The following is a 13,752-nucleotide window of genomic DNA, read 5'->3' as shown; positions in this document are numbered from 1 at the left end:
ACAGGATGTAACTCAGGATCAGTACAGGATAAGTAATGTATGTACACAGTGACTCCACCACCAGCAGAATAGTGAGTGCAGCTCTGGAGTATAATACAGGATGTAACTCAGGATCAGTACAGGATAAGTAATGTATGTACACAGTGACTCCACCACCAGCAGAACAGTGAGTGCAGCTCTGGAGTATAATTCAAGATATAACTTCGGATCAGTAATGTATTGCATGTACACAGTGATTCTACTTTTACGTAGCTCTCAAACCAGACAAATCGACTTTCCCAGTGCATCCTAATGTCCAGCGAACTGGATGAAATCTCAGGTCACAACAGATAAAAGCAGATACAAAGAAAAAAGCCCAAACAACTCGTATTAGAGGAATTTTATTTGAGTAAGTATGTGCCCTGTACAGGAATCACTGCCGAGCTGCGAAGAACCCGGTATAATCAGCAAAAGATATGGCAGAGCGAGCCCTCCTCCTGTATGATCACAGGATCGGCTCAGGTGGCAGGAGGGCGCTGGACACTTGATTGGAAATTTTCAATTCAATTTAATCGCTAAACAATTTTTGAATAGGTGAATATATATAATTTAACTAAAATAAATTCCCATCTGTCAGGAGTGAATGGATTGTCTGTTCATGTATCACTGGACCTCCGGCTTTATAAAACCCTCAAACGACTTCAGTTATTGCGGGGAGGGGCTTCAGTGAAGTGGGACCCCATTACTCCCTAGAACTATGGTGCCCCTTCAGCAATCCCATAGACTTGAATAGGACGACACCCCCTAAGACATAAACTGTTGGTAGAAAGACCGATACAAGAAGCGTAATCCCCACAACGAGAGTGACGCTCCGCCTCTGCTGGCAATGGGAGCAAATGAAGAACGAGTTTGTAATATTTCGTATGCCTTAGTAACCCATGTTTGACATTTCGTCACTTTTTTTTGTTTTGTTTTTATATTGTGTGCAGTGTAGAAAAAAAAACTCTAGTTGCTAAATGGAAACAGTCAAAAAGCAGGCTGGCTCCGGCCAGATCTAATCATAGGTTCATAGTGGAGGGCATGGGACTGCTATCTTATATTGACCTTTTTAAAGGGGTACTTCAGACATTACTTATAGCCTATCCTCAGGAAAGGTCATCAGTAGTTGATCTGTGGGGGTCTGCCGCTCAGGACCCCTGGTCATCAGCTATTCTCATGCCCGCGCTCACTGTAGCGGGATTAGACATCCACATTGGAGTTGGAAGTGCTATATAGAAGGTATGGCTTCCATTTATTTCAATGGGAGTGAAGCCTTCTATTACACTTCTGGCTCCGACCCCAATGCGGACAAGGTTGTCAACATCTGGGCAGCTGCAGTCAGTGCGGGGGCTGAGATCAGCGGTCCCAAATAACAGACTCCCTTCGATCAATCACTGATCCTACCTTTTGGGGTATAATGCCTGGAATACCCCCCTAGCCATTGACATGCGGTGCAGAATTCAGTGTTGCAGCATGTCAATTGTATCGCTGTTTCTGCTGCCGAATTCGCTGTAGTACTTACCCAGACCACTGCGCTTCCTGGGGCAAAACAGCTAGAAATGGGACTATCCCTTTAAAGGGGTTTTCTGAAAATGACCGAGGGAAAAATAAAGACGGAACATTTACCAAGACCAAATTATAGTAAATAAGTCATGCAGTCGGTGGCTCCGCCCCTTCTGAGAAAGGTTAAAAAAATAGTTAAAAAAAAAAAGGTCAAAAAGCCGCAAATTTTCATACGAGACAGTTGTTAAGAGCCCTTCCTAAAGCGACCCTCCAAGCCTGGAGAAACAAAGATGGCCGCACCGCTTCTCTGACTATTTGCCGCACTCTGTACATTAGTTTGCATCATTAGTCCATGACACTACACCTGCTCTGATTAACTAGTGCAGCCCACATGATCAGCACTGACCAATCAGAGCAATGTCTTAAGACTACCGATGAACGCTATACACAGTGCGCATCAGGTAGTCAGAGGACGGTGCGGCCATCTTTGTTCCTCCAGGTCCGCTTTAAATTCCCCCCCAGAGTGAATCCAGTCTTTCGTTCAGCATCGGCTCTGAAAGCTCCAGACATAAGCCGTAGAAATCGGTCAGAGAGAGCCGGGCCTTTAGGGCAGGGGTCCCCAACTCCAGTCCTCAGGGACCCCCAACAGGTCATGTTTTTAGGATATCCTATGGTATGAACACCTGTGGCAATGTCTGAGGCACCGACAATAATTATATCACCTGTGCAACACTGAGGAAATCCTGAAAACATGACCTGTTGGTGGTCCCTGAGGACTGGAGTTGGGGAACACTGCTTTAGGGTGTCTAGAATGGGGCGTCACACCACTAAGGCCTCATTCTCATGGCCGAATGCGAGTTGTGTGCAAGAATCTTGGGCGCCACTCGCATCAAACAGCCGCCCATCCGTGTGCCGCCCAACTTGCGGGTATAGTGGAAGTCCTATTCTCGCTGCGGTACGAATGAAAACAGGACATGCCGCACTTTATCATGCGGACCACAAGTCTGTGCAAACACTCCGCATGTAATAAGCCTCAAATACTATAAGGGGTCCGTGTGCGGTCCATGAAATACACAGACCGCGCACGGGCAGAAAATACGCCCGTCTGAATAAGATATAATTACAGGGCTGCACCTTCTGTCGCAACTGGAAACGATGGCAAGTACAGGTGCGATCCAGTGATTGGCGCTAAAGCGTCTACGCCACCCATGGCGGGCACATAACACGTACAGGCATCTCTAGGATAACTTTATACAGGACTGTCGCTCCTGTGCTTCCATGGAGGCAGAGCGCGCCAGAGATCGCTTCCAGTCGCCCACTTCCATTAAGTTGGACCGGGCCGTCTTTGATGCCTGAGCGAGAAGTTGCTTATTAGTCGCTTTGTTTCAGTGACCTTAAATAAAGCAACCAGCGACTACGGATACCGTCAGGGACAACTATCGCCCGTTTGAGTTGTTCCGTGTAAAGCCACCCTTAAGGTACTTTTACATGGACTGACAGTCGCCCAAGTGATCGGCCAAAAGAGCGATTTCAGGCGACAGTCGTCCAGTGCCAGTAGGGAACCCAACAAGTCAAGTGAGCGAGAATCGCTTGCTTTTTAGCTCACCTGAGCACCAATGACTATTGGCCCGTGTGAACAGGCAGTCGTTTATCTTGGAAAGACTGCCTGTTTACTCTGAATGGAGGGGTGGGGGGGGGCGCAGACGGAAGAGATCTCCGGCGCGCTCCACCTCCATTCACTGAGTGATTATCGATACAATGTAATAACACAGTGCCAATCATTAGGACGGCTGTCCGGCGCTTATGTACCCTTCCTTAGCTGAAGTGTTGAAAAGGGCGGGGCTAAATTAAAGGGACGGGGCTTTGTTTTTTTTTTATTGTTGCCAGCTGTAGTCAGAGCAGTAGGGGGGGATTTCTGCCATCTCCCAGCCAGAAATAGACCGTCCTGAGGCTATTTTGCAAAACCTATTAATCTTGTAGTCAACGCAGAAGGAGGGGGAGATGGAGTGAACGCATCCACTAAACATACAACTTCTTATTTTACCCTTTGGATTGCTACAAGCAGGAATTACGGAAGAGATCATAGAGAATGCCAGTATTCTTTCACCTTCAGAGTTCCTTTAAAATGGAATTAAGGGCCCCTTTACACGGAACGCTTCTTGTTCAACTGATTGATCAATTGTGCAAAAATGAAGGCTAATCGTTCAATGTAAACACAAAGCCCGAGCAATGAATGATCATTCGTTCACTTATCGCTCGTCATTCATTTTTTCATATAAAAAATCATTGTTCGTCATATGCCAGTCGATTCGTAAAAAATGCGATGCTTCAGTTATTCACAGACCAGGAAGGGGGAGGGGACCTTTTGGCGGGGTGAGTTTCTCATGCCATGAAACCTTCTACGAAAGAACGGAAATACATATGACCACAGGTTGTATTACACCCAAAGAGTGGGACTGCTGAGGTGGGATGGGCAATATTTTGCAGAAACTCCCCCAACGGACAGCTCCAAACCTACAGGTAATGCAACGGAGGGCAATGTGCGGCTGCAAACGGACCCAGATAAGCTGGGGGCTTGGGTGGGAAAATGGCAAATGAAGTTCAATACTGATATATGTAAGGTTCTGCACATGGGCAGGAGAAACGGATGTCACCAATATACCCTAAATGGGGTACAGCTAGGGGAAAGTGATATGGAAAAGGACCTGGGGGTATTAGTGGATTGTGGACTTAACTGGAGCAATCAATGCCAATCAGCTGCTGCAAAAGCAAATAAAGTCTTGGGGTGCATTACAAGAGGTATAGGGGCGAGGGACAGGAACATTATCCTCCCACTATATAAGGCACTTGTCAGGCCTCACATGGAATACTGTGCATAGTTCTGCTCACCGGTGCTCAGGAAGGATGTTACAGTGCTGGAGGGGGTTCAAAGAAGGGCAACTAAACTAATAGATGGAATGAAGGGACTGGAATACCCAGAGAGGCATCAAAACTGGGATTATTTACCCTGGAAAAAAGACGGCTAAGGGGCGACCAAATAACTATGTATAAGTACATGAGGGGACAATACAGGGATCTCTCCCAGGATTGCGACGGTAACAAGAGGGCATCCGCTACGTCTAGAGGAAAGCAGGTTTCATCACCGACATAGAAAGGGGTTCTTTACTGTAAGAGCAGTGAGACTGTGGAACTCTCTGCCTGAGGATGTGGTGATGGCAAAATCCATAGAGCAGTTTAAGAGAGGACTAGATGTCTTTCTAGAGGGGAAGGATATTACAAGATATAGTCATTAAATAACCTGAAGGGCTGCTGCTCCAGGGAACTTTCGACTGCCGGACTTGGAGTTCGGAATGAGCTTTTCTCTGAAGAATGTTGATCCAGGGATTAATTTGACTACCATTATGGAGTCGGGAAGGAATTTTTCCTCTCAAAATGGGGTAAATTGGCTTCTACCTCATTGGTTGTTTTTTTTGCCTTCCTCTGGATCAACATGGGTGAGGGAGGGGTTGGAAACAGGCGGAGCTGGATGGACGTTTGTCTTTCCTCAGCCTAGCATACGGTGTAACTATGAACCATTAATCGTCCAGTGTATATACTCCGGACAGACCAACGAGCAAAGTGACAAAAAAATGCTAACGATTATCTGCACGTGTAAAGGGACATTGTTTGAAAGCGACTCAGTCATTGTTTGCTCCTTCCAAAGATTGAATGCTCCGTGTAAAAGGACCCTTAGTCACCCCAAGTGTTAAATGTTCAGCCAACATTCGAAAACTCCTCCCACCTGTCAGGTATTTAGGATGACTACACTGCACACAATGTCTGGACGCCCGGCCTGAGATGGAGGCACAATGCCATATGAGACATTTATGTTTTTTCCCCCACTATCCTCTAGGGTGGGATCACACGTTGCTGATTTGCTACAGATTTTGATGCAAGTTCAGAGCGGCACCCAAACCCATGACTAGTCAGCTACATGTGAACGCGCCTTAAAGCTGATATGTTAACTTATTCAAGATGGCAAAAGACATTTGATCCCCCATCAGCACTTCATACAGGCTCCCCCTCACCGCGGGAGGTACAGTGACCCCACAGTGAGGAGGGTGGGGGACAAGGGAGTCCTATTCTGGAGATCAGCTGGGGTCTCGGAGGTCTGGCTTTATTAAAGGCTATGTAAAAACTTTTTTTTTTTCATCAAAGTGGCCCGCGAACTGCAGACTGCTGTAGGTCCCGTGGGCGGACTTCTGTCGATCAACTACTGATGGCCTTTAGTGAAACTGTGTCATCAATAGTTTGGAACTGGATAATGATTTAATCTTAAATGATTAAGATTAAAAAATAAGTGTAATTTAAGAAAAAGTCCACATCAGATCTCTCCCCAGAGTCTAGCATGTTGGAGGATTCCAGCCCATAAGTACAAGTGACAGTATGGAATAATTTGGATGAACCCCCCCCCACCTCCCTCTCCTCCTCACATCATCCCAGAGGAGACCCCCCTCACCCATTCAGCAGCGGTTTTCTTTTGTAACAAGCGAATAAACCTTCTCCATTGGCCCTTATTGTAACGCAGAGCTTATTTTTTTGATAAAATGATCATTAAAAAACAAAAAAAACCTTAGAATTATAGGTAAAGGAGGATTATGGGCTACGTCTTCCCTTCTTCATTAGCAAATGACATTGAATGGCGCGGATTCTGTCCTTGGCAGGAGCAAATTCTGGCTGGAGTTCCAACGTGGACTCGTACCACCTCATTGCTTTCTCAAACTCCTCCTAGGGACAAAGAGAGGCACAGGGTTAGCGACAATATGTGTTTCAGGGCCAAAGTTTTGATCTGAGATCAACATGAGTTGATTTTAGGCCAAGTGGACAAACGTTGCACCAACACCGTTTAGCCCGTGCTTCAAATCTAGGTTCAATCTGATCCCCCGATTTTGGCAGATCAAGCTAGTTGAACTTAGTTTAGCAGCCAAACTCCAAGACGGTGGACTCGGGTGATAAGCTGATAGGCTGTTCCTGGGTTTGCTACTTCTAGTGGTCATGTTTTCACTAGGACTATGCTGGGAAGATCGCTATGAATGCTGAGAGGATCACATGACTACAGTCACCAATCACTGTGCGCGATACATTTCTTCTAGGTTCAACCTTTGATTGCAGATCAAGTGACTTGGGTTTGCAAATCTTAGGTCAAAAAGTGTTGGTGAAGCACCTACTCCTTAAGCCAAGTTCAAGAGCTGATCGCAGTTTGACCAAGTCTGGTGCAACTGGGCCTTAGTCAACAATGAGATCCTGGAAAAACACACGGCCATTTTTATTTGGCTGTAGTCATCTACTGGAACAAAAGTGATCCTGATCCCCCAACATGGTGCATTCTCCTACAGAGAGTCATTAGCAAAGCCCAATAATGAAACTGTAGACATCCTGCAACTGTTCTAGCTGCTATGATCCCCATAGACATCAATGACCTACTTAAAGGGGTTGTCCAAGTTATACAAAATGCCTCTTAATGGGTTACCAGTAGTGTAAAATAATAGCTGATAGTCACCACTCCCTACTTGTCCCCCACCACCGACTCACCGCTCCCTACTTGTCCCCCACCACCGACTCACCGCTCCCTACTTGTCCCCCACCACCGACTCACCGCTCCCTACTTGTCCCCCACCACCGACTCACCGCTCCCTACTTGTCCCCCACCACCGACTCACCGCTCCCTACTTGTCCCCCACCACCGACTCACCGCTCCCTACTTGTCCCCCACCACTGACTTACCGCTCCCTACTTGTCCCCCACCACTCGCTCCAGTCTTTGCTGTGTTGTTGTTTACAGGCTGCAGTCAGCCTATCAAGTCCCATAGACCTACTGCTGCAGCCAGTGACAGCGCTCTGTGATCATCACTGAGCACTGTCATTGGCTGCAGCAGCGGGTTTGGGGACGGCTCAGGCTGACAGCAGCCTGTAAAGATGACATTGGCCAGGAGACCAGAAGCGGGAAGGAGAAGCGGTATCAGCTGTTATTTTACACTACTGGGATCCGTTAAGAGGCACTTTGTATAATATAGACAACCCCTTTAAGAAAATAATTCTGTCCCATTGGTTGACCTAACCCACACTTGGAATATATATTAGAGCAATAACCCTATCAGGACCCTCATACACCCCACGTAGACAAATAATACACCCTGCTGTCACAAAGGAAGTTCCAGTATCTGACCACAAGGATGACAACAAAGCCCAACATAGTCCTTCTGGTTAGACTCACCATTGCTACATATACATTCGCCAGTGTGAAATGGTTCACCACAAAGTGAGGAGCTATTTCCACCGCCATAGTAGCCACAATGATGGCGTCGTTCCATAACTTAGCATTGTGGAAGATGTTTGCTAAGCTTATAAGCGGGACGTCCTGAAAGACAAAAATAACATTTTTCAGGCTGCTTCGTTACTAGACGGCCAATCGTCACCTTGTATGACATCATCGTTCAGTAAAGCTAATAATGCAAATCGAGACACCTAAAGCCTAATCAATTTTTGCCCGAAAAGGGGCACAGTGTCTTATTTTCGGGGGTATCTTATACTCTCTTAGCCACCGGCGTCTAAGTCCCTCTCGCTGGCCTCCCCGGCGCTGCAGCAGGCTGCAGTGTAGTCCTCACAGCGCTGACAGAGGATTCGCTTCTTGGTAATGTGGCTTTGAATACCCCACCTCCATCAAGCGAGCACAGTGATTGGATCGAGCGCCAGCCAATCAGAGCCGGCAGACGATTATTCATAGCCATTCAGTGAATGACATCACTGAATGGCTGTGATTGGTTCATCAAGCGCCAGGAAATAGAGGGTAGCGGCCAGGAAATCTAAGCTGGTGCCAGCACGCAAGAAGCCATGGCCGGAGCGCACAATCATGACTGGAGCAAGGAGTCTGCTGAGAAACAGGTTAAGTATTCAGATCTACTTCTCTGTCGGCAAACCTTGAAGCGATCCTTTGCCGGTTCAAGCAGCAGCCAGCATTGTGCTGTAAATGTCAGTAATAGGCAGAGCAAACCTGGTCAAAATGATCTGGATGCCGCAGTTACTTTATTTATTGCATAACTCCCAACTTTGGATAGTCCAGCACGTCTATTATAGGGTAAGCAGGCTTGTAAGAGACCTCGTTTGGCGTCCTCGCATAGAGTTGGAGGTACTTCATCTTGCAAAGGAAGAAGGTGGATTGGCTCTTCCCAACCCTAAAACGAATTACTTAGCGGCTCAACTGCGGCACCTTCTGGGCTGGGAGTCGGAGGAGTCGGAGTGATGAAGGCTTTTCACCTGCAAGTCACAAAGCTCCTTGAGGTTCAGGAAGCGCCTGTAGACGTGATGCGCGGCACGTTCCCATTGTTGCTTATGCATCAAGTGTGGTGGAAGACCAGCGATATAAAGGGATGTACACAATTTACATCTACACTGGGAACTCAATAGCTCGCCGAGATAAATAAGTTGACAGGATACATCTGTCGGGACGCGGCGGCCTTGCTCTGTGTGCTGGTATGTTAGCAACTTGCAGGTAGAGCAGCTGGTTATCGCCAGGATGCTTTGTGTGGCCAGAAGATTGATGGCTAAGCAGCAGCTCTATGAAGAACCTCTGACGGTTGGGGAATTAAAGCAAAAGTGAACTGGCTGCTGTCTATGGAAAAGGGTATATATATCTCAAACGACAAGCGGGGCACAAGTATGGCAAACTCTGGGCAAAGTGGCTTAATCTTCTAGGATTGGCACCTCTCAATTTGCTTACAATTGCTATATCATCACATGAACTTATTACCCCTGTAGACTATTACAACGGTTACCATATCCCAGAGCCATGTGGCGGTGAGATTTATGAGGTTATCTCCATAGTCCTGAATGGTGCATCAGCGCACTTGCGCACCAATGGCTCCACTCCGTCTCCTTTTCCCTGCGGGGGGTGCAGTAAGGCCTCATGTCCACTAGCAAAATTGAATTGCAGATTCCACGGGTGAAATTTTGCCCATAGGAAATCATTGGCCAACTGCAGGTCAATTAAATAGAATTTTGCACCCGCGGATGGCATTTTAATTGATTTGCGTTTTTCACGTGCGGAAAAATCGCAGCATGCTCCATTTTAGTGCGGATTCCGCGCGGATCGGCCACATTGCTGTCTATAGGTGGGGATACCTGCATGAAAAAAATACCATTGAAAGCAAATCCGCGCGGAATCTGCTGCAGAAATCTGCGGGATTGTATTTTTCTAGTGGACATGAGGCAAGGCCTCATGTCCACGGGGACATCAGGCCCCCTACGGATTCTACATGGAGAATCCGTAGCGGGTCCCTTCTGCCCCGCGGACATGAGCGCTTAAAAAGGGTGATTATACCTACCCGATAATCGGGTTTCCAGGAGTCTCCACGACAGCACCACTTGAGATCGCCTTCCTCCTGATAGGACAGGAACACACTGAGAGGTTAAAATCTCTCTCCCCCCCCACCCCCCTTCCTCAATGTATTTTAACGAAACTGCCAGGGTAGGAACTAACTTAAATTTCTTTACCTATCTGGTATATGCAAAATTTTATTTATTATTATATATATATATATATATATATAATTTTTTTTTTTCTTTCGGGAGGGAATGTACGGGTGCTGTCGTGGAGACTCCTGGAAACCCGATTATCGGGTAGGTATAATCACCCTTTTCCCCCTTTTTTCACCCGTCTCCACGACAGCACCACCTGAGATGTACCAACTAAAGCTATTTTTTAGGGTGGGACTGCCGCCGAGAGGACCTTACGACCGAAGGTTATGTCCTCATCAAGTAGCACTTTTACCCTCTAATGTTTGACAAAAGTGTGTGGCTTCTTCCACACTGCTGCCTTGCATATTTGTTCCACGGAAGCCGAGCTATGCTCGGCCCATGAGGTCGCTACTGCCCTCGTGGAATGGGCTTTAAAGAGTCGCGGGGGCCTCTTTCCCCAGGGTCCTGTAGGATTCGCACGGGTTCTGCCGACATAGCCCCCAGGACCAGGTTTAAGTTCCAGTCTGGACATATATTAGTAGGTCTAGGTTGCAACCTATCTGCCGCCATCAGGAATCTACTGATCCACCTATCCCCCGCTAGCTTAGTATCAAAAAGGGCACTAAGGGCTGCCGTCTGGACCCTTAGGGTGCTCGGGGAGAGGCCCATGTCCAGCCCCTCCTGCAGGAAGGCCAGGATTAATGGGATGTCAGCACCGCTACTCGAGGAGTCCTTTTCCTGTCTCCAAGAGGTAAACCTCTTCCAGATCTTTTGGTAGATGCGGTTTGTTGTCTCTTTCCTACTTGCCAATAGGGTCCTGACTACCTTGTCTGAGAATCCTCTGCCTCTTAGTATGGATTCTTCAGTATCCAGGCTGTCAAGTGGAGTCTGCTTATATTGGGATGATTCAGAGGCCCCTGTGTTAGAAGACTCGCGTGAGCAGGAAGGGTGACAGGCTCCTGGATGCTCAGGTTCTTTAGAAGGCTGAACCAGCTCCTCCTTTGCCAGATGGGAGCCACTAGTATCAGGGTGCATGCCTGTGACCTGAAGTGCTGCAGTACCCTTGGGATTAGTGGAATTGGGGGAAACGCGTACACCAGTTCTCCTCCCCAGTCCTGGCTCAGGGCGTCCACTGCTGCTGGCCGGTCCTCCGGTCTGAGGGAGAAGAAGTTCTCTACTTTGGCGTTGCGTCTGGATGCGAACAGGTCCAGTTGCGGGAGACCCCACCTGTCCGTTATTACCCGGAATGCCGCCTGGGATAGAGACTATTCCCCTGGGTCTATACGCCTTCGGCTGAGGAAATCTGCCCTTTGATTCAGGGATCCCTTCAGGTGTACCGCCGATAATGAGAGGATGCGGCCTTCTGCCCAGCGAAAGATTCTCTGTGAGATGCTTTGTAGGGCTGGTGACCTCGTGCCTCCCTGATGCCGAATATGGGCGACTGCCGTGACATTGTCCGATAGCACCCTTATGTGCTGGTTTCTTACCTCGTCCCCCAGTTGCTGGAGGGCCTTCCAGATCGCCTGCAGCTCTCTGTAATTCGAGGACTGGTATTTCATTCCCTGCGGCCATGGACCCTGTAGGAGCTTGTCTCCGACGTGCACCCCCCATCCCCAGGAGCTTGCGTCGGTCGTGACCTGCGTGGCCGGGTTCTGTGTCCAGTGGACTCCCCTTCGCAGATTCCCTGGGGAAGTCCACCAGCGTAAGGATACCTTTACTGAGTTCCTTATCTGCATTCTTCTCTCTAGCGAGGTTTGCTTGCCGTCCCATGCCGCGAGAACTGCAGCTTGCAGAGATCTGGTGTGCGCCTGAGCCCATGCCACCCCAGGATGCACGATGTTAGGCTTCCCAGGAGGGACATAGCCTCCCGGATTGAGCATGACCGTCTTTGAAGGAAGGCTTCTACCATCTGTCGGATCTTGTGCGCTTTTGACTTGGGGAGAAAGGAGCATTGAGCTTCTGAATCTAGTGTTATGCCTAGAAACACCTTCTCCCTGCTGGGGTCTAGGCTGGACTTCTCCCAATTTATTAGCCATCCTAGAAATTGTAGTAGGTTGAGTACCGTCGCCAGGTTTTCTGTCAGGAGTTCTCTAGACTCAGCTATAATTAAGATGTCGTCCAGGTAGGGGACTATGAGGATCGACCTCTGCCTTAGGTAGGCTGCAACCTCCGCCATGATCTTCGTGAAAATGCGGGGTGCAGAGGAGATTCTGAAGGGCAGGCCTCTGAATTGGAGATGTCTTGTCCTCTTGCCCATCTCTATCGCGAATCTTAGGTATTTTTGTGAGTCCTTGTGGATAGGTACATGGAAATAGGCGTCCTTCAAGTCGATCGAAGCCATATAGGCTCCCTTGGGGATCAACCTCATTGCTGACGTGATTGACTCCATCCTGAACTTTCGGTATTTGACAAAGATGTTCAGGGGTTTTGGATTTATTATCATGCGTGTGCCCCCCCCCCCTGGTTTTTCTATTAGGAAGAGTCTGGAGTAATGCCCCCAGGTCTCTTCCCTCTGTGGCACAAGGGACACTACTGCTTTTAGCTGTTGTAGGTCCCGAACCGCCTGCTGGAGCGGGTGCAGCTGTTGCGCTGGGCCTCTGGTAGTGACATATCTTCTCCTGGGGAGGGATACTAGTTCGATTCTGTATCCCTGCTGCAGGATCTGCGGGATCCATGGGCTCCTGCACACTGAGGCCCACCGATCCGCGAAGCCCTGCAGCCTCGCCCCCACTGGGATGGCGTCAGGGCTTCTGCTTGGCCGGATCCCCCTGGTGCGGGTTAAAGAGGAAATTCCTCCCTCTGCCTCCCTTGGGGTAACTCCAGCGGCCCGTCTTGCCCTTGCCTCTGTATGGTTCCTGCTGCTGGGCTGGGGCCCGGAAGAAGGTCTTCTCTTTATATTGTTTCTCTTCAGGGAATCCTTTCTTTTTGTCTGATGCCTTTTCTAGGACCTTGTCCAGATCCGGACCGAAGAGGAACTGGCCGTGAAAAGGGAGCGAACATAATTTGCTTTTTGAAGCCAGGTCTCCTGACCATGACTTCAGCCACAGAACTCTCCTGGCAGAGTTGGTTAGGGCCGTTGTTTTGGCCGAGAGTTTTACTGACTCCGCCGCTGCGTCTGCCAAAAAATTAGTGGCCATTTTCAGTATGGGGAGGGAATCTATAATTTGCTCCCTCGGTGTTTTATTTGAAATATGCAGCTCCAGCGGCTCTAGCCATACCCCCAGGGTTCTAGCGACACACGTGGCTGCGACCCCTGGTCTGAGTGTACTGGCGGCTGCCTCCCAGGATCTTCTTAATAGGCCCTCTGCCTTCCGATCCATTGGGTCTTTCAGTTGTGTGGCGTCTTCAAAGGGCAAGGTTGTCCTTTTCGCCACCTTAGCCACTGGGACGTCCACTCTGGGTATTTCTTCCCAGCTTGAGCATACCCCCTTCTCAAACGGGTAGCGTCTCTTAACTCCCTTAGAGGAGAAGGATCCCGTGTCGGGTTTTTTCCACTCTTTATATATCAATTTGGATATATTGTTGTGGACTGGGAAGGTATGTTTTCGCCTCTCCCCCAATCCCCCAAAGACCTCATCTTGTATGGTGCGGGGTTCCTTGGGTTCTTCCATCTTTAACGTCGCTCTAACGGATTTAATAAGCTCTGTTAGATGTTCTCTATGGAAGAGGTATTTTTTATAGTCCTCTTCTTCTGAGGACTCCTCGAGCACCAGCTCTTCTGGTTCTGATTCTGAACTCT

At 48.5% G+C, this 13,752-nt stretch overlaps 1 protein-coding gene across 1 annotated transcript in view; it reads right to left on the bottom strand.

Moving 5' to 3' along the window:
- Positions 1-364: 364 nt before the first annotated feature.
- Positions 365-13,752, bottom strand: part of TTC17 (tetratricopeptide repeat domain 17) — an 84,435-nt gene continuing 71,047 nt past the window's right edge. The window contains exons 24-25 of the mRNA XM_066583461.1: positions 7,774-7,917; positions 365-6,288 (exon numbers count right to left, since the gene is read on the bottom strand). Of these exons, the coding sequence (XP_066439558.1) occupies positions 6,157-6,288; positions 7,774-7,917 (276 nt within the window). The 3' untranslated portion in view covers positions 365-6,156. The remainder of the gene's footprint in view (positions 6,289-7,773; positions 7,918-13,752) is intronic.

The sequence above is a fragment of the Eleutherodactylus coqui genome, chromosome 11, assembly GCF_035609145.1.
Source record: "Eleutherodactylus coqui strain aEleCoq1 chromosome 11, aEleCoq1.hap1, whole genome shotgun sequence".
NCBI lineage: Eukaryota > Metazoa > Chordata > Amphibia > Anura > Eleutherodactylidae > Eleutherodactylus > Eleutherodactylus coqui.
Note: the sequence above shows the minus strand (reverse complement) of the source record. Positions and strands in the feature narration are given on the sequence as shown.